The 21,230-nt window shown below is 41.7% G+C and overlaps 1 protein-coding gene across 2 annotated transcripts in view; it reads left to right on the forward strand.

The window, feature by feature from the left end:
• The window catches only part of HS6ST1 (heparan sulfate 6-O-sulfotransferase 1), a 110,919-nt gene that overhangs the window by 34,617 nt on the left and 55,072 nt on the right, over positions 1-21,230 (forward strand). The window contains exon 2 of one of the 2 annotated variants that reach the window (XM_073674247.1): positions 14,926-14,979. The exons of the other annotated variant lie outside the window; for it this stretch is intronic. Within the exon in view, the coding sequence (XP_073530348.1) occupies positions 14,926-14,979 (54 nt within the window). The remainder of the gene's footprint in view (positions 1-14,925; positions 14,980-21,230) is intronic. 2 annotated transcript variants of the gene reach the window in all.

The raw sequence follows: 21,230 nt of genomic DNA on the forward strand, positions 1-21,230 counted from the left end.
GAGTGATGCTTTGTTTACGGTTCTGGCTGATCTAAGGCACTTTTTTCCCCCCATCTTTTCAGAGACAATTAGATTTCCACATCTGTCACTTTTTTGGCTATGTCGCCCATGTGATTAGCGCTTTGGATCTAATCACTTTTATAACCAGCTCGTATAGGTGAGCACGTCTGGATGGAGCGACTGTGGCTTACACATTTCACACAGTGGAGACATTTTGGTTTCCTGGAACAATTAAGAACAAACCTTTATCCGTTTGTGAATTGCATTAGCCGACTATTACATGTATATGACCCTGGATACGACGGGGGGGGGTTGCATCCGTTTTAAAGGAAGCAAAATATCAAAGCAAGTTTGATGTTTTTTGCAGGTAGCAGACGGCACATTCACAGGATCAAATGCTTTTTATCTGTTGTCAAAATCGTTTTCTCCGGTACATATCCTGGAGATGAGGTCCCCGTAGTCCTTGCTCAGTGATCCGTGCATCAGATATTTTTTTTTCCAGTTTCTTCTGCATTAATAAGACCCCCGAGGTGGCAGCGACTGTCTGGGGAACATCTAAGACGTGTTGACACCTGTATGCCCTTAAGATGCCTCCTGGGCGGCGGTCTCTAGCCAGTTCCCTCATTACCGAAATGTTACTGATTGTTTTAAGTAAATCTGCGAGGACCAGCGATTGGAGGAACCTTTTCTTTGATTCTTTTCCTTTTATAAGAAAATATATTGAAGCTTCAACGGCTTCTGTACAGCATAAAGAAAAACTAATTACGTACCCTAACTAAAATGATGCCACCATTTATGCCCACCATCCATCCATCATCCAAACTGTTCTATAGTGATTATGAGCTGTTGGCTATAAGGAGCAGGGGAATATAGTTCTAGCTGTTATTTCTTTTTATTCATCCACTTTTGTAAATTATGAACGTTTTGAAATGCAATTTTTCTTTTTTTGTGTTTTTTTTTTTTTTTGAGAATGCATTACTTTTTAAAGGCCCCCACACACACATTTAGAGAAGCGAGTCCGCCAATTTCGTCGTGATCAGCCCACCATCTATATTAGGAAGCCTCATGACTGTCTCCCAACAGTAAGTATCACTTGAGGATCGAGCAGTAGGAATTCACACGATCCTTTTGTTTGGATGGATGATTAGCTGTCTATGTATCTGTGACGCCTCATGCTCGAAAAAGCCCTTTATTTTACCCTGGGTAATGGGGGACTCGGAGTCAGGTCCTTTGATGGAGAGATGGGGTGCAGCCGTGGCCCGGACCCGACCCGTGCTCAGGGCCGTCACATTAAAAAGGATGGTGTGGGCTTATCCGGGTTGAGTGGCTGATTTACGATTACGCCACCTGTGGCGCCTGGTGAAGGCCACCAGCGCCGCTGCAGTCCGCTGAGGCATGGTGTTATGGTGACCAAAGTTATTACTACTCCCCACAGGCAGAGCAAGGCCTCAGGGCAGAGGGACAGGATGGAGGGGGTAGTAGTAGAGGGGAACGGATGCCGCGTCGCACGGTGTGGCGCAGAATAAACAGTCCGGAGGCCATAGGGGTGAACTTCCAAGGCTTTACTCACTTTAGAGTTGGCAGAAGGAAGGCGACTCCCTGCTCCCCACGGAGCCCTGCGTTCACCAGTGACGGGGGTCCGACAACCTCCGAGTAAGTCCAGCATTCAGTCGGGACCCTACACCAGAGTGTTCCTGAACTACAGACCGAATCCTTTCCTGTCCGTGTGTGTGCAAATAGGCTGGGACTTCCTCTCAGAACAAGGGCACTGGTGGCAACTCTCTCCTTCCGATACCCGGTGGGATCCTCTGGGCCTACCGGGCTTTCCCAACCAGGACATGGAGTAGCAAGGTCGGGTGTCGGGGGCCGGTACCCCTCTTGCAGCCGGATTCCCTCTGAATATATCAGGTTGGCGAGGACAGGTGGCGTACACCGCTCCGTCTGCATCCTGCCTGGGATCCATTTGCTGTGGAACCACACTCTTGAGCTCCGGGCCTTCTTGGTCCTGGTCATTGGCCGGGTTGAGACATTCCTGGTCTGCAACCTGCCCCTCGTCCCAAGGCCGGGGTACGAGGGCTGTGTCTCCGACCTCTGCAGGTCCACACAGGGTCCACTATCAGGGTGGGAGATCACGACCTAACTACAGTCAAAGACCGCTTGATAGAAAAAAGACCAAGACCCAAAATGGCTTTTTATTAAATATGAAATTTAAAGTGTAACTAACTTGTAAGTCCTCCACCCTCACCCACTAACTGGTTCCCCAGTCTCCCTGTAACCAGGGGAGCAGCACCTAGTGCATACAAGCTCCCTCTGGTGGAGAAATGTGGTGTTGGATGCAAAGGTTGGGTCACGACTATCACACTGTTCTTACCTCAGAGGAGGAACACTACACTCCATTAGAGAAGTGCAGCATCCCTGTGGCGGTCGAACCCTCAGGGGCGCCACATATGGGTTCTGGCAAAAGCTTTCTCATAGAGATCCTAGGAGGTCTAGATTGAGCATTCAACCTCACGATAGTATGTGTAATGAGGGTCTTGAGGAGGGTCCGACACTCTCCTGACCGTTGATATCATTGGAGAAAAGGTTTGGGTAATTTTTTTTTTAACTCTTTCACCCGATCCTTTTGTTAAGGTAGGATTTGGCAATGACTTGCTCAACGCTCCCGAAAAGCTCGTGAGGCTCTGCCAAACTAAAGCGTAGAACAGGAGGCTCCAGAAACGACATTGAAGAGAGATTATACAAAAACATTGATTAACTCTTTAAAAAAATAGGGGAGTAAAATAGAAGCACCTGGCCTACGCCTTTTGAGCACTACGGCTTAGTGTTCGAAACGCGTAGGCTAAGTATTCGTCTTATTCCCCCTAATTTATGGGCCATGGACCCTTAGTAAGCACACCTGTGTCCTACAAATGTGGAAATAGGAAAAGTTGCCAGCTCTCCATATCCTGTAGTCCAGCATGCACAGAATAACGTTCTGACAAGATGTAAGGCTATAGAAGAAAGGGATACTCCAGCTTCTGGTGGTAAATGTTAAAAAACATTGAAAGTTTAATCAGGCATTTAAAAATCCATGACAGTAAAGTGGGGAGAAGGAAACAACATGGCGACGCGTTTCGCAACACAATGTTCTTCCTCAAGGCTTCAATGCATTGATTACCAGAAGCTGAAATATCCCTTTCTTCTATCTTACAAATGTGCCCATTATTATTCTACATGCTTGGGTTACTATTGTTTTTTATAGAATCCATAAGCTTGATGCCCTGTGCACCATACTCTCACATATGGGGTCCGCGTGGCTCGTGTTCTCCAGCTGTGCACGTTAAGGTGTAATATACCCCAACATTTAGCTGTTACTACAGTAATGGCGCCTATAGTCTGACAGTTCTCCAGCTTATTTAACAGCGGCATCCATGGTAGTGAATGAGTTACAGACAGGAGGGTCTCATCACAAACTAGTGGTGTGTGCCTAATCCCCCGTCAGGTGCGGTGCTAAATATAGGCTGATGTGTTGCAGGAACGATCTGATATAATTAATGCATCAGTGATAAGTATTGTTGCCCACTGCATCATGCCAACCCCGCTCCTTTACAGTGAACCTCTGGTTTGCAGACATGTTAATAGTTTTATAATTCCATAACTAGCAGTTTTCCAATTTTTGCAGCCATTTCTCCCCTAACATGTGCGGAGGATGTTATAAAAATTCCTTTACTATTACAACCCCTATTTCGAAACAGTTGGGGCGTTGTGTAAAAAGTAAAGAAAACAAGAACTCGTTGATTTTTGAAATCACTTATCTTATTTACAACCGAACATGGCCCATGTCAGAAGGTGACATTTTTCCCATGTTCTGTACTGACTAAAATCAATAACATTTCCAAATCATTGTGTTCTTGTTTTTACATTTTACACAGCATGCAAAATTTTTTGGGAAATGGGCGGGGTAAATCCACGTACCATAACATCACCATTATTGGGTATTCAATCAATTAAATCTATCTAGATTACTGTTAGATTAGTGAGGGTCTTACCCATTGTCAGAAGCTGGGATGAAAAATTACGTCCGCGAGGAGCGGGATTGAGCAGCCGGTCTCGCCACGCGCCTTTGTGAACCATTGTGGCAATGAAGAAGATGGCCAAGTTCAGAGCAGTGCTCGGCTAGCTTATCTTCAGTGCTGTAGACCTAAAACGGAGGGCAGGGTACGTGACCACTCCAGTCAACTTCTCCTGGGAGTGTTTTTTTTAGGTTGGGGTAGACAGGGAAGTCCAAGTCAACAAAGATCAGTGGGTCAACCAGGTATGTGATTGGCGAGCAAAGCTGGCCTTTCACATACGATAGCTGGTGGCTGAATGCTTGTCCAGACCTCAAATCTTTCCAGACTTCCCCACACACATGGATGTTATCTGTGTCAAGCATTCGTGTGTTTTCTGAAGGGGGAGCAGAGAAAATGCTGCCATCTCCCCTAAAAACAAAAGGTTTGGGCATTAAAATTCCACCTATCAGGGAGGATGTGTGAGGTGTCCTAATGCCCGATATCTGTGTTTTCAGCCAACTTTAGTCTACTGTGTACTGCGGCCTTAATATTTTATGCCTGTTTTGAGGCTCTTTTTAAACTTATGGACAACCCCTTTAAGTTATTGAAAAGTGATCAAAATAGAAGTGGCATGATCAGTACAACCAAATCTTTTGCATACATTCGACAGGCCACCTTGTGTGGGTTCTTGGTTAGGTTTTTCTAAATCCTACGGAGTATTTAACCATTTTGTGCTATGTTGGTGGTCAGTTTGTGTCCTTTTAAATTATGACTTTTCACAACAGCTCTTTATTAGATGCCATAAGTCACCGTGCTGTAAATTATCCATCCTATTATCTGAGGAAGGCGAGGATGGGAAAGGGGGTTCCTATTTAACGATGACTTTGGCTCTACTTTTTTCTTTAAGATTTTTCTGTTTTCAGTCACCTTTTTCTTGCTGTTTGTAACGTGTCTTTCATTTTGTCTTATTTTGTTACCATTTATACAAGTTTAATTTTTTTTTTCTTTAAGCCTTTTACGTTTAATTTAAGCTTTATGGCGATCGCTTTGTCCTTGGCTGTCAGTTCCTGTAAAATCAGCTTGCATTTCATGTGGATAAAATCAGGAATGCTTTTGAGAATCATTGAAATGCACTGGCCCTTCATTCTTCCAGTATTATAACAAGATTCAGCATGGAGACCTGGGAGAGCATTGTTCCTTAGTGGCGGACAAAGGGCATTGTCACATATTATTTATAACCTGGGGTTTTTATGCCGTGAAGTCTCCACAGGGAGCTGGGGGCATCCATTGTTTTCTTATACAAAATCAAGCTCCAGAGCCCGCAAGTCTTGGGAACATGCCACCTCATAGACTTCTGACGTGGCTGAAATGTGTAGGTATGCATCCATCTAGCTACAGGTTTGATGGGCTCATTCTTGTGGATTGACAGATAGCCGTCCCTTACCATTATGAGACATTCTTGCCACATTGGCATCAGGAAGCTGGATAGTTTTTGTGCACCCAAATCTGCTAGTCTGCTATCATGTTCAACTTGCATCTCCCTGCCTTCCCGAGAAACTAGGGTGCAAAGAAACCTTCTGGAATTGGTTTTGAGGAAGTTTTGGTTGATCTAACTTTATGGGAGTTTGGGAGGTCTTCCCTCCCCGCCTCCTTTTCCTCCTTCAGGAGTTTCCTGGATGTTTTAGGACAATATTTTTTTTTTTAACGGGCATGGAGCAATATAAAATATGTGCTTAAAACCTCCACCTATCATGAGCCATCTAAATTCTGTTTTCATATTTGGCAAAGGTTCCTTTTGGGCCAACTCTACCTTGAGTGTGACTGCTAATTGCATCACTGATTAAAAAAATCCAATCAGAAGGAGCAATAAAGTGATTCCTCCGGGGGCACACAACATTTTAATCTTGACTGTAGGAGACTCCCACTGAAGAACACTTGGATCGGCAAATTTTTTTTTTACTAACTTTTCCATGATTGGTGTTATTTTGTTTAAAAATAATCTATGCTACTAAAAATATATTTAATTGGAGTAATACCTGTTGGCCCAAGCTCTAGACCTTTCAGTTGCTAAAAACCCACAAGCTCCCACGCATCAATCACTTATCCTAAGGCTACGTTCACACGTTCAGTATTTTACATCAGTACTTGTAAGCCAAAACCGGGAGTGGAGGGGAAACAAGCAGGTGGGATGGTGAGCTTAAATTTTTGCCCACATCGTGGTGCGCTGAGCGCCTGTAGTTTGTCAGCACAGCATGATTGTTCACAAATGTGCCAAGTGCGATGGAAGTGCCCTGCACTGGTGATTAAATGACAAGCCACAACGAGTGGAAGAAAAGCTGGTCTAATATCAGCGCGTTTCGCAGTCACTTCGACTCCTTCAGGACAATCACAGAATATCAAGGAGTGAAGGACTCAGAAACGCGTTGACATTAAACCAATGTTTCTTCATCTCATCATGACTTGTCATCTACTCAGCAGTGGAGGGTACTTCCAGCTCCTTTGGCACATTTGTGAACATTTCCTTTGGAAGCTGCAGGGGCTGTAATTTATGCAATTCTAGGGGTTGTCTCTCGCACAACCCCATAAGGTGAGCACGCCTACCATTTGTTTTCTTTTTATTACTTGGACTTATTACTTGCACTTTTGTATTTTTTATCTAGACTGTTCAGAGTCCCTTTAAAATTGCGAACAAGCCATTGCTTTTCATTCTGGCGGCCTGCATAAGTCTACCTTGTTGAGTCTTAAAAGTACACTAGCTGTCTGAAATTGTTGCTGCCACTTGCTTCTAACAAGGAAACGTTTAAGCCAGTTTTTAATTGTCCAGTGCCTTAAGTCTCCATCCTTCTTATTCTAAAATGATTTGCCTTTATTAAGGTGCTGTGTACACTGCCTCCGCTGTGCACCAAATAAATATATTCTTCCATTATTCTTTCCCATGTGATTGTTAGATAGGCAGGCTGTGGGATAAGTACCCGGCTCTTATCTCCAGAAATGAGTTTCCACTTAAGCGTATGGGTCGGGGCTGAGTGCAGAACACTCCTCACAAAGTAATCTGTGAAGTACTCTCACACCGATAAGAGGATGAGCTGAGGCTGGGATGAGTAGTCACTTGGCATAAAAATGCACTCCAAATTAAAAGGAAGGATCTAGCAAGAAGGGCGCACAGTGTTTAAGGTGCAGCTTTCCTTTTAAGGTTTGGTGTTATGGGATGAGAGGGCGAATTCTAAGAAAATTATTGGTTAAAACACCTATACATCCACTAGGCAGTACTTTCTGCTGATGATAAACATAAAGGCCCCTATTACTTAAAACCGGCAATATTTAATTTTTTTCCGCTCGTTGCGATTAAGGGGCGTGTAAGTGTCAAACACTCGATTCATTGAGAGGTGACACTTTTTTTTAAAATTGGGAGCATCTGACAAGTGGCGTGCGCCTCCTAAGCTCCATGCCAGAAATGTTACTCCAGTGCATGATTGGAGTAAGATTTCTGGCATAAGGAACGTCACAGCTTGTCACGTCCCAGTCGTACTCCTGTCCTGTCACAGCTCCACCTATTGTGATGGAGCTGGAAGAAACAGGCGTCAAAACGCTAAGTTGCAAATTTTTGGTGCAACTAGGAGTTGTGCAAAAATTTTGCTACTTTTCAAAGCAATTTATGCCGGAATTCTGGTGACGATCCTTTGATAAGTTTGGGGACTAAGATTTCAGCTTCTTGTGACATCTCATATTGCATAGTTTGGATAATTTGGGCAGTCTTGTCAAGCAAGTATTTTCTGTACTTTTCAACTTCATTGGTTTACGGATATCTGCAGAATCTGCCCTTTACCAAGGAAGAACATTGAATATTAAGAACTGCTGCAGGGATGTCAAACTCAAACACACAGAGGGCCAAAATGAAAAACTTGGACAGAGTCGTGGGCCAAACAGTATACAGAATAATGGGCCCCACCTAGTCCTCCCTACAGAATAATGGGCCCCACCTAGTCCTCCCTACAGAATAATGGGCCCCACCTAGTCCTCCCTACAGAATAATGGGCCCCACCTAGTCCTCCCTACAGAATAATGGGCCCCACCTAGTCCTCCCTACACAATAATGGGACCCACCTACCTAGTCCTCCCTACACAATAATGAGACCCACCTACCTAGTCCTCCCTACACAATAATGAGACCCACCTACCTAGTCCTCCCTACACAATAATGAGACCCACCTACCTAGTCCTCCCTGCACAATAATGGGACTCACTTAGTCCTCACTACACAATAATGGGACCCACCTAGTCCTCCCTACACAATAATGGGACCCACCTAGTCCTCCCTACACAATAATGGGACCCACATGTCGTGTGCACATACCCTAAGGCCTCATTCAGACGTCAGTTTTTCTTATTTGAGTTCCATCCGTGTTTTTCACAGATAGTACTTTGCACCCTTTAATAGTCCATTGTGCTGTTCGCATGTCTGTGTATTTTTGCAGATTGAGTTGTCCGCACTAAAACACAGAGACGTCCAATTTTCACTCAAGCTCACCAATACAAGTCTATTGGTTTGTGGGGAAAAAAAGACACTCATGCCATCCAGGTGCCATCCAATTTTCATATTTGTTAGGAGAAACTTGAGGGTTTCTTATGCAAAAATAAAAACTGATGTGAAAACTGATACCCTGACCAAACACTGGTGAATATTGGTCTATTTTTTTTATTTTTATTTTTTTAAATCACTGACTTATCAATGAACTCTATGCTATTTCTCGGTGAGTACAGAGGGCCATTTCCAGTATGCTTTGATGCTCCTATGAATGACATGTCCTGTATTCATAGTGGATTGGTGGCCTTATATCGATTTATAATATCAGTATTCGGTCAGTATTTTTAATAAATGCGGAATTAGTGACTTGTTTCTATCACCCACTCCTGGTTTTGGCTCCCACTCCTGAGAAAAAATACTGACCAAATACTGATAGTGGGGCTGTGGCCTTGGGCTACGGCCCCACTATCAGTATTTTTTTAAGCGTTTACGCAGCTGCAATTCCGCCGCAGAAAATCTGCAGCACTACCAATTATTTAGCGTAATCGCGGCGTTTTTGCCACCATTGACTTGCATTAAATTGCTTAATATCCATATGACTACATGTGCACATGCGGATATTAAGCGATTCAATGTGCGTATGGTACCCGGGTCTGGAGAAGAGGAGACTCTCATCCAGACCCGTGTACCATAGAACCTGTAAAATATAGAATTTAAAATAATAAAAAAAACATACTCGCCTTCTGATGGCCTCCGGTCTCCTTAGTGATGTATCCTGGCTCCCCAGTGGGTCGCGATGGTCTAAAATATAATTTAGTCATGTGACGGGTCACGCGACCGCTGACGTCGGCGGTCGCGTGAACTGTCACATGACATGACTACATGACATCATGGAAGGTCCTTTTAGACCATCGCGAGCTACCGGGGAGACCGGAGAAGGAGACCGGGGGCCATCGGAAGGTGAATATAATGTTTTTTTTTTTTTTTTAACTAACTTGGTTACACTATATAAAATCCATGCCGGTTGCATGGATTTGTATAGTGTGACCAAGTTGTGAAGCACTTTTCCAAGTGATGCTAAAATCGCTTGGAAAGCGCTTGACACCCAGCATGCGAAATCGCATGTGCAAAACGCGTGACAACCGCTTGTCCCTGGCTGAAAAAACGCATGTAAAATCCAGAGCATTTCTGCATTGTGGGCACATAGCCTTATAGAGTCAAAAGACCAAAAGCTATTGCATTTGTTATCGCACACAAGTCGCATTGGGGGAATGCATGGATGAATTATCTCAAAAACTAAAATGAATTTAGCAAAAGTAATGGGATTTTTTAATTCAGCAAAATACCCTAAATCTATCCCAAAAAACTTTTTGGTATCTGAATTTTTTTTTCAGTAGACCTGTGTTATCAGCCTGTTCGTTGGGTGACCAGATACTTTATGCTGGTAAAACTATAATTTTTCTCAGCAGCACATCGATTATACAAATAGTTGAGTTGCTGCCAATATCCTGATATTGTATGAGGACAAACCGATCACATTCGCTTTGGCATTGTTAGACATGCCGATTTGATTTGTATATAGTCGACCAGGACTTGGTACGGTGCATTGACCAGCTAAAATTGGCATGTCTAAATGCTCCTCACCATTTTGTTGCTCTAGTACTAGGTCCTCTGGAGTGTCTGCACCTTTTTCATACCTATTGCTTGGCGACTGGCCATGTGTCCCACGTCTGCTTTAGTTGTCCAGGAGGCCTTCTTCTGACTAGGTGCTGCATTATGTCCTTTTAGATGTGTTTGCCCAGCAGACTCGTAGACGGCGTGTGCCGGGGACGCCATGATTTACACTGTGGAACATGTACATACAGTTTGGAACGCCGTGATTTACACTGTGGAACATGTACATACCGATTTTTCTTCTCATATGTGACAGACAATTGAGATGTTTGTTGTTTTCACACTGTTGAGCGCTGCTGAACTTTTTACCCTCATAATTCTTTTTTTTTTCTGTTCTTCCTTATGAGCTATAAAAACACCTCTTTCTACAGTCCTTTCATTTGCTGCATGTGATATTACCCCTCCGGGTGTGTAAAAGAATCCATTGAAGTCACATTTGGGGTTTTACTTTACTGACAGCAAATATGGTTTTGATGTCATTGTTTCCTTTTCTTGAAAGTGTCTTATATGGTCTTGAAAGGCAATTATAGTGAGGCGACATTCGCACGTCCGTGTGACGCCTACTTTTTTTTTTTCTTTCTTAGAAATAATTTCAATGATCCATACATTCGTCCTTTTTTTAAAAAAAAAAAAAATGTATCTGTGTTTGATCCATGAGACTTGAAAAAAATCTTTTTTTCATGGCTATAGTCAGCTTAAGCGCTCATTCAGATGAGGGCATAAATTAGATGTGCGCTGTCTGATTTGTGATCGCATAGCACACCGACGCGCGTTATTCAATAGGGGCTGTTCAGATGAACAGTTTTTGTCTGTCTGACTGTCCGTGAGGAAAAAATCTCTTTACAAGTCTTGGATGAGACTCACCCACTCAAGTCTATGGGTGCGTAAAAAAAATAAATCTGATCTCACACAACTTCCATGTGGCATCTTAATCTTACAAATGATATTATTAGGCTATGTTTACACATGTTTAGTTTTTCAGCATATTTTGCTGCAGATTTTTATGCAAATTTTCAGCTGCGTTTTGCAGTACCAACAAAGTCTGAGAAACCAGAATTCTCTGTTCACACATCTTGTGTTTTTTTTTTTTTGCTGCATATTTTGTGCCTTGGTTGGGTTTTTGGGTCTTTCAGCGTTTTTTCACCCATAGGAAGTAATGGGTGGTGAGAAAGCATCAAAAAACGCAGCAAAACCTGCTGCAGATTTCTGACTGAAAAAAAACCCACAACGTGTGTGAACATAGCCTTAGTCTATGAAACTATAGTTGGACATGTACAGTTTTTAATGTATAGGTATGAAAATTCATGTCACATGGACGTCATACAGACGTAAAAATTGTATACACGGGTGGCACATGGATGAAAATTGTCCGAGTTTTCTGGATGAAACGCAAATGATTTTTCATACGCCCATCTGCAGCTGCCTAAGGCTTATTTGACTGTTGGTGGTCTGCGTTTTCTGGCCAATTTGATGACCGGTAATCAAACACTATTGCATATTGATCACACAAGGTGTAAAATCCAAAGATTTACTGAGCAAGTGATTTATCTGTTATCTTGTGGAAAAGGGAAGCGTCACACCCCGCTCCTATACATTCCCTGAATGAGACTATGTGAAAGCTTTATAGGCCAGATATGTCAGATCGACATATGGCCTTCCATAGACTGTTATTTTTTTTTCCACAGCCAATGCTTTTTGTGGCAGGAATTTTTCAAACTACAGCAGCTGAATTAAGTATTGAACACCTCCTCATTTTTCTAAGTAAATGAATTTCTAAAGGTGCTATTGACATGATATTCTCTCCCGGTCTCTGTAACAATCCATCCAATCCAAACAGGCAAAGAAATCAAACCATAGATGTCCATAAATTAAGTTGTGTGTAATAATGAGAAATGACATAGGAAAAAAGTAATCATATAAGCTGGTTCAACTGATGGCCTGTAAAAAGGTGTCTCATTATCAAGGTGCCACACAAGAAACATCTCATAATGGGTCAAACCAGTGAGTTGTCTCAAGAACTTTGCAACCTTATTGTTGCAAAACATACTGATGGCATTGGTTACAGAAGAATGTCAACCCAATCTCCTGGTCTATAAGAATGGATTTCCTCAGCTGAGTCTGGATTTGGGACTACAGACAACTTGGTTCAACAGCCTTTTGGTTGTAGTCGTGGTACCTTTTACATTTTTAATTTTATGGCAAGCATATATATAGCATGCAACCTTGTGCAAACCTTGTTGCTGCATTCTTGAATCCAAGGGCAACCAAACTAGAAGTCACTAAACTAGATATTGCTTCCTTGACTGGTGGATAGGTCCATGCATTAAATTCATCACCACTTGGCAAACAGGTTCTCTTACCATTCCTCCATATGCCACCATCACCTTATTTTGACTTTTATAGTCTAGGTGCTTGTTCTTGTTAAATGTACAATATTGAGTAGTGCTCCCCTTTCTTCTGTATCTGCACAGTTCGTACAGTCATAGCCTGGAGGAGCAGAAGAAGGCAGCAGCCTTGACCACCATCTGCCTTTCAGCTACCTTCAGGTTCAGGAGTGGTTTACTTGATGTGGGCAAGCTGTTCTGGCCGTTTTAGAGCATCAAACAACTTTAGACTATTTGGGATCCTTGGGCAAATTCATTAAGAACACAGAATTATGGTCTATGTTGTGCTACTCGTGCCCATAATTCTGGGCAATCCCAAAAGCATACTTCAATTCCATTTACACTTCAGCATTCTTGCCTTCAACGAGCTTGAATGCATCAGTGCGTGCCGTCAGCTTCGCTTCCTGGGCTGATGGTTGAAGAGGCAGTGGCTGTCAGATTATTACCTCATTGAGGGAACCATGGCATAGTATTCCCCATTTTTGGTGATTATTTAGAGGAGTTTTTTTGTAGATGAATCCAGATCAAGAGTCTGTTCAAATGGTTTTACTGAGGATCTATATCTCTCTCAACTCCCACACACAAACTCTTGGTTTAGCCAAATAGGAATGTATTTGTAATGGGGAAAGTGGAGTGAGTTGCTGACAGATTTATTTCCTAAGAGAAGAAAATAATCTGATTTTAATATATAAGAATATAATTCCATTTCACCCACGCTACCCCGAACGTTATCTATTGGTGGAAAACAAGAAGGAACCGATACACCAAGGCTCTCCAAAATCTGTGTGTTTGAGTGACTTTCTAATGAGATGGGAGCCTTAAGATGAGGCATTGTTGGCTAATGCCCTTCTTCCTCAACATCATCATCACCTTGCTTGTGGTTAGTAACTGTATTAGACCTTTTTGCCATTTTATATCGTTCTTGGTTGGGTTAGGAAGGTTGTCTGTGCTGGTTCGGTAAAGGTTCATTCTCCATCGCCTTCTTGGGGTTGTGTTTCATTGATCTTCTGTGTAGTTAAACCTCCCGTCCACTACTACCATTTGTCATGTTTTATTTTTGGATAATGACTCTTACAGTATTGTGACTGCCAAGTGTCTCACTTGCTGATATTCGTAGACTTCAAAGGCCTTTCCCAGAATCTCTCAAAATAAAACCTGGGGCTCTTTTGGAGGGGTAGAATCCTGTCCTAAATTTCAGGATTATTCCTCTTGGCTTGATGTTTGGTGAACCATAAATATATTCCTTTCTCCCTCCAAAATTCACAGCCAGCGGGTTAAGTGATATAATGAATCACCCGTCTCAGCTCTCAGCCTCCAGGGCTTGTAAATGCAGATTAGGAACCTCTGTAGGGGAATCGCCGCTATGAAGAAGCAAGACAGTGGGAACAGAATAGGCCTGGCCTCGCCATTCACCAGCAGACCGGCTACAGTTCTTTAGAATGCAGATGAGTCCGCTCTGAATAATGCAGCGTGCTACAGATGTCAGTCCTCCTGATGGCCTCTTTCCAGATACCTCATTACACACCGCTCTGAAAGAGGGGCTTTTTTTTTTTCCTTTTTTCTCTCCTGTCTACTAACGATGCTGCATAAAATCGACAGATTCCGCATTACCATTTGTAGTTTTAATTTCTGTATCTGAAAAACATATCTTTACACCATATTGATCCTATTAATGGATGGGATTTTCATGCAGTAGCCAAATGTCCTCAAATTTATTTTCAATTTCTTGCGCAATTTCATTGTCACTGTTCATCATTCTTTTCACTGGTTTAAATATAGATATATAATATATACAGATATATATAGGGATAGAGATAGAGAGATATCTCATACTCTATATCTAGATAAAGATATCTCTATATATAGATTTACACAAATCATATATATCACACATATTATATATATCTATCTCTCTATCTATATATCTCCAATCTGTAACTAATTAATGGGGTTGTCCACTATTGGAAATCACTTTAGAAATGGCCCGGACACACCCCTAAGGCCACATTCACATGTTCAGTATTTTACCTCAGTATTTGTAAGCCAAAACCAGGAGTGGGTGATAAATACAGAAATGGTGACCTGTTTCTATTATACTTTTCCTTTGATTGTTTCTCACCTGGTTTTTGGCTTACAAATACTGAAGGTGTGAACTTGGCCTTAAAGTGTAAAAAGCCTCTGGACTGGGGACACTTCTCGGCTCTTGGCTTTGTGTCCTCCGCTGGTCTTGTGACATGAACTGAGACGTGACCGCTGCATGTATATATTAATATATAAATATATATTTTTTTGCTTTTTTAACACTTTACAGTATGGGGCGAGACAACCCTTACGATTGTTATCCCAGGAACTGCTGTGGCACAAGGTAAGTGTTGAACCAATTGTGAGGGGAAAAAAAACCCAGGGAATTAGTAATTTTAAAATAAAATCAAAAAATATTTCAACGTATAGGTGTAATCACTTGTGATTGTGGTTTGGTTCCAGTTTCAGACTAAATATTAATCAGAGAAATATCACAACACATCCGTGCGTCCTGGTCACTTAGTACACTATGGCTTAATTATAGGGCATAATTGAGATGCATCGTTGGCGGTAATGCACAATGGATGTCACTGAGCCACCGTGCTGCACATTTTGTGGGTTAGTACAAAATAACTGATCAAACCAATCCCAGGCGCTCAGTGCACCCTTGGTGTGGCCAAACAGTTTGGTGCACCTTTCCGCCTACTTGTTTTGCATCTATTTCCTCTTTGACTGACAGCTTTGTCTTTACAACCTAATAAAAGAATAAGCTCGCAGTGTTTTCTCTGGCGCCTTTTTATAATTGTTATACAATTCTTTTGAGAGCCACACAACTGCATGGCCACGTCCGTGCTATAATCCATACGGCTCCTAATACACAAAACCAATCTATGCGGTGGAAATGCCATATTTTGATCTGATTCTTGCCCATTAGCCTGGTAATTTAACCTAATTTGTCATCCAGAGCGGTGCCATACACAGCGAGTTACCTGAGCTGGGGAAGGTGTTGCATTACTGGGGCTTTTCAGTTTGTGGCTTGTGTGATACGGGATTATTAATTCAGCAGGACCATCTGGCGCTTTTCAGCACAGTCAGCACATGCAGTTTATTAATGTAGATTGCATATGATGAACAATAGCACTAAATCGAATCACTTGAATGGGTAGAACGTAACAGCTAGTAAGGTTAGGACCCACAGGACATCATTTCCATGTACCCCTGAGAGCCCTTTAATTCAATTTGTGCTCCTGCTATAGCTGGGATTCTGCAGCTAGATATCTAGCAAGACAAGTGTATGAACCATTTCTTGAAAACTTTTTGATATGTAGCGATCAGGTTTCATGGATATATATTATATTGTATTAGATTTTTATTTCCATATTTTGTACATGCAGTTTAATCTGCTGTCTTTCAAGTCCAATGTGGGGAAAAATGTTTATAAAAAAAAAAAAAAAAAGAAAAGCTTTTTTGAAAAAGGATAAAAGTGGCCTACACGATCCCACCATTCAGCACAGTGAAGCTGCTGCAATACTTTTCCCAGTCCCCACTCCTCTCCAGTTCCTGGAGATGCCCACTTAGGCAATTGCTTGCTGCGGCGTTAAACCACCCCAGCTAGTAATTGGCTGAGTGGGCATTTCCTGTGTGTCCACATGGGACCAGGAAACCAAGACTAGTCGGGACAAAATAAAAGGCATAAAGCTGGCGATACACATGGGATAGCGGTTTACCGAACAGCCATATCTCCCATCTTCCTTACGCACAAGCGCTCGTCTGCAGCTATCTCCCCTAAGCTTAACAAAATGGGGCCTTGTAATTCTAACTTTGCGATTCTTCTCTACCCTGGCATCAGCTGCCGGGGAAGAGTATGGAGGTCCTCGTACATATCAGATGGTCGGCCCCCCCTGAAATCTGAGTTTGGCATTCTTGAATCTAATGTGTATCGGAGCCTTTACATGAGCTGTGACCATTAGGGAATATTACTACCTTTTTAAAACCTGTTGAAGCCCCTTGAAAAATGTATGCAGAAGCAGTATGCAAATAGACAGATGATTAGTAAGACAGAAGTATCCTTTGAATACAGGATTCTCATAAAATAAATGGTTTATGCACCAATTATCAGAATTATTGCAGATATCAGCTCATCATCTAGGCAGTGGGGAGTTTTAGTACAGGAAAAAAAGACATCCATTCATGTTTAATTTCCAGAAATGATTAGGTCTTTTTTTCTTAATTGTTTTTAGTGCCTCGCTCAGGGGCATTGTCCAGTAATGCATTAATAAAATATAAAGGAAGCAATTTGTTGCTGTTCTTGATGCCACTTCTACATTAATATTTTAAACCTGTTCTAAAGCGGCATTTATATTTTACTCCCTTTACCTATTATTTGTAGCTACTATTGGGCTGTTTGCATCTTAAGCCTCCATACACGTTAGATGTCGGCCGCACCCGCCGATATCCGCTGGTTCGGAAGACACTCTGTGTATGGAGATGTCGGCCATCTGATTGTTGGGGGGAGACGTCGATCATACATGTCTGACTTCTGACTGCCAATCGCTTTGTTCTCCTGAAGATAGGCTGCCAGCAGAGATTTCTGTCTGCAGCTTTCTCATAGAGAACACAGGAGCGCTCGTCCAAATGAGCGCTCCTGTTTATGGATGAGCCGGCCGAAATGGCTGTCAGTGCATCGTTCGGTCCAAACTTTGTTCTGCTGATGTCCATCAAATGTGTATGGGGGGCCGTAGTAACTTTTGCTAAATAAAGTCAATCCCTTTCCTAAACTCCAGTTTTTGGTGTGGTTCTTAAATGTCCGACATTCAGCTGTTATCTCCTGGAGGGTATGAAGATTCATGTCTGACCATGCACAGATCAGACTGGATTATGGATTACTCTAACCTACCGGCTTTTTACAATTGTCTCATGGAAGTGAGAGGAATCTCGTAATGGGGCATATGGACTTTACCCAGGCTAGCGACAGAGGGTGGCTATCTAAATGGTCATTCCTTTGACCATCCTCTTCCCCAATTCTTTACTCGGAACTTGCTTTTCTAGTTGTACTAAAGTTCTCTACAGTTAAGGTGATAAGTGGCTATCACATCCTTGGGACCACTTATCTATAAAGACAGAGAATAAAATCCAACCAGCTTTACCAAGTTGGAAACGCACAGTTTGGAGTTTTTATACATAAGGTTATTAGCAGTCTTCGAAATTTCATGACTACGACTGATATTATTCTCGACTTTTTACAAAATGTGTTCCTTACCCATTTGTGGCATCAAGCGGTGGATACATGTGACCCGTTTATTACTTTTAAAGACCAAAATATATACTTGGAGTTTTGTTGGCTGAAAGGTCAAACATTGCATTGTGGAGTCATATCCCCCTTCCTTCGTCTATACTACTCGTTCTTCCTCTCGTTGATGTATGTAACAAATGTATGTGTAGGGAATGGAGGTGGAAGAACATTGGTAGCGCATCAATTATGTAAAGGAAAGAGACTCTGAGCTAAAATGTAAATGGATTTAGTAGTGATGAGTTTGCTGTGATACATCTCTGCTTATACAAGTCAGGGTCTTATCCCGGAAAGTGGTCAGAATTTAAAGCAAGATGGGTTCATATCTTGGTCATGACCCACTTAGCTAGGAGGCGTGATAGTGTCCTGGGAGCAATTAGTGGAGTGAACCGCAGGCCAGCGTCAAGATGTGTTGAAGCAGCACTCTGTATTACACCGCAGATGAATCTCTCCTGTCATCTTCTATGCTTTGGCAAAAGCACAGTTGTAAAGTCTTTGTAGTGTAATGACACTGCTGCGATATAAGTAGCTTGGTGGCAGTGGTGGGACATTCGCAGATATCTCAAGACTGTTTCATGAGACTTCTAGGGAATGTGGGACTTTTGTGTTATTTTCCTGAACGTTACATATGAGATATGTGGCCATCTCAGCCGGTTCTCCTATATGAAGGAGCACTTGTTTGGCCTAGTGCTTCTGTGTTCTCGGAGAGAGAGCTGCTGCCAGACTTGTCTCCTGATGGCTTATCTCATGGAGAACAAAACAAAAGGATCAGCAGTCCAAAATCAGACCTGCTGGATCCTTAACTCACCTGACCATCAATTCGAGGGCTTACCTTATTGACTCTCATTAGAGTAGAAAACTTCTTCTTCTCTGGCTAATCTCCTGATTGCTATCCAGGGTTTATGGCACATTAAGATGAGTTTAATCATCAGATGGCTCTCCTTCCTAACTTCTTCATACTCTTGAACTTCCGTCATACACATTAGATTGTCTATCGTTTCTTGTGACTTCAATCATTACTATAAGACACATACAATTGAGCCAGCGTCTCCAGATACATGAGGAGACATGAAGGCCTGGGCTACATAGCAACTTTCGCTCTATTCCACTGGTATCTCACAGCACACTGCTGGTAATTGGGGAGGTCATATTGTGACCGGCAAGGTACTGAGACCATGATAAGCAAGTCGCAGAAAGGTTGAACCAATTGGGCCGTGTAGTCCCCGCTTGAAAGTAATTTTCAGACTGTGGAACAGTTTGTACTTGGCCCTGTTTTTATGTCCTTGCATTCCTTGCTTTAAAACATAGTACGTATCCTCAAAATCTAGCTGTAGTCTCAGGTATGAAAGGAATGGGAATAAAATCCAGTCCGAGTTTCTTGCACCACTCGGAGAAGGTGGAAATCTTTTTGGGGCAAATTTTTAAAATGACAAATGAAAGTATTTCTAAGATTCCCGTAGTTACAATTGAGGCATCAAAATAAAATGTAAAACAATAAATCTGGTCATGCATCCAGAAATGTGATTGAGTGTTCATATAAATCAGTGTTTCCCAAACCCCATCCTCACGGCCCCCCACAGGTCATGTTTTCAGGATCTCCCTACTTCAATCACCTGTGTAATACTATCATCAAGGCATCAGGAATTCTCCCACCTGTGCAATACTAAGGAGATCCTGAAAACATGACCTGTGGGGGGCTGTGAGGATGGAGTTTGGGAAACACTGATATAAATTCGGGTTTCTAGTGCGACTGTGGTGCCAGGCTGAGTTAAATGCAAAGAACAAGGGACTATATCTGGAAAAGCATGTTATTGTCCTCACAGATGGTTGTGTTCTTCCTGGCACAGCAATGTTTCTTTTTTTTTTTTTTTTTTTTTTTTAGGTGACTTAACCAAACATCGGTAACCTCCAATATGATCCCTTTTAAATTTGGAGTCCAGTGTATCACAATACAGTGCATGCTAACAATTTATTTATTGTGATACACTAGATTCCAAACTTAACTTTCCCGTTTCTGTAACCCTGGCGGTCAATTAATGTATCTCAATATGACCAGGTCTAGAAAAAAAAAAAAATAATAATAATTATATATTTTATTATTTATTTATATTTTTAAAATTATATTTTATATATATATATTACATACACACACATATATATGTATGTATGTGTGTGTGTGTGTAAAATATATATATATATATATATATATATATATATATATATATATATATATATATATATATATATATATATATATATATATATAATTTTATAAATAAATAATAAAATAATTTTTTTTTTTCCTAGACCTGGTCATATTGAGGTACACTAATACACATCCACATGACGCCATTTGTACCTGCACGAACCTTTGGGCTCATGCATTGTAAGTCTCCACTCCTCAGAGCTGACTGAGACATACAGTGATTTTTTTCCTGTTTCTCCTGGATTCATATGGAATCTACAAGGAAAGAATGCCTCCTGTTCCTTTCCCTGCCGTGTTACACATGTTGTCACCACAGGCTTTGTGCGCACAATTACAGGCAGGGCTGTGGAGTCTTGAGTTGGTATAAAATGGACCTACTCCTAAAATATATAATAAATTAGGTACAGTAGTTCAATGCAGTTTGTGATTTATTATTTTATCACTTAAACATGAGCCATGTATGAGGGAGTCGTGGAGTTGCAGTCGGAGTCGGTGTCATGGAAATTGAGGAGTCGAAGGTTTGGCTTACAGACTTCACAGCCCTGATTTACAGGACTGATACATGATTATTGTCACATCATGCAAAATTGAGCTACTTCTCGGTCAACAATGTTCCCGGACTTTAATAATCACAAATTCCTGTTAATACATTTCCAACCTTATAACTTTTTGGTCAATGCCTCTATTAAGAAGACATATTTTCGGGAATTTTTGTAACTCCCTGTGAGACATTGACCTTGGGGGTCCTTGTTCCAGGTCAAATAATTATTTTAATTACAACATCCTGCAGACAACAAGTCTCTTTTTTTTTTTTTTTTTAACCCTATGTGCTGCTTTTCTTGTGTTTCAGATCTTCATCTCATGTTTATTGATAGAAGCCATTGATCCATGTCTTCAGACAGGAAAGCTGGAGACCGTGATAAGGCTTTCTTCTCCTATAATAAGAGCGGGGAATGTATTTTGCCCCCTCCTGCATTGTGGACACGGCTCCACTTTACATGATCTCCATTTCATTGCCCATAACTGTGCAATCTATCTATTCAATTAGTATATTGATTTTTTTAATGACTTCATTACTGTATGAATGATTTACAACAAA

Source organism: Phyllobates terribilis, unplaced genomic scaffold (assembly GCF_046119375.1).
Source record: "Phyllobates terribilis strain yellow unplaced genomic scaffold, ASM4611937v1 Scaffold_3__8_contigs__length_932513732, whole genome shotgun sequence".
In the NCBI taxonomy this organism is placed as follows: domain Eukaryota; kingdom Metazoa; phylum Chordata; class Amphibia; order Anura; family Dendrobatidae; genus Phyllobates; species Phyllobates terribilis.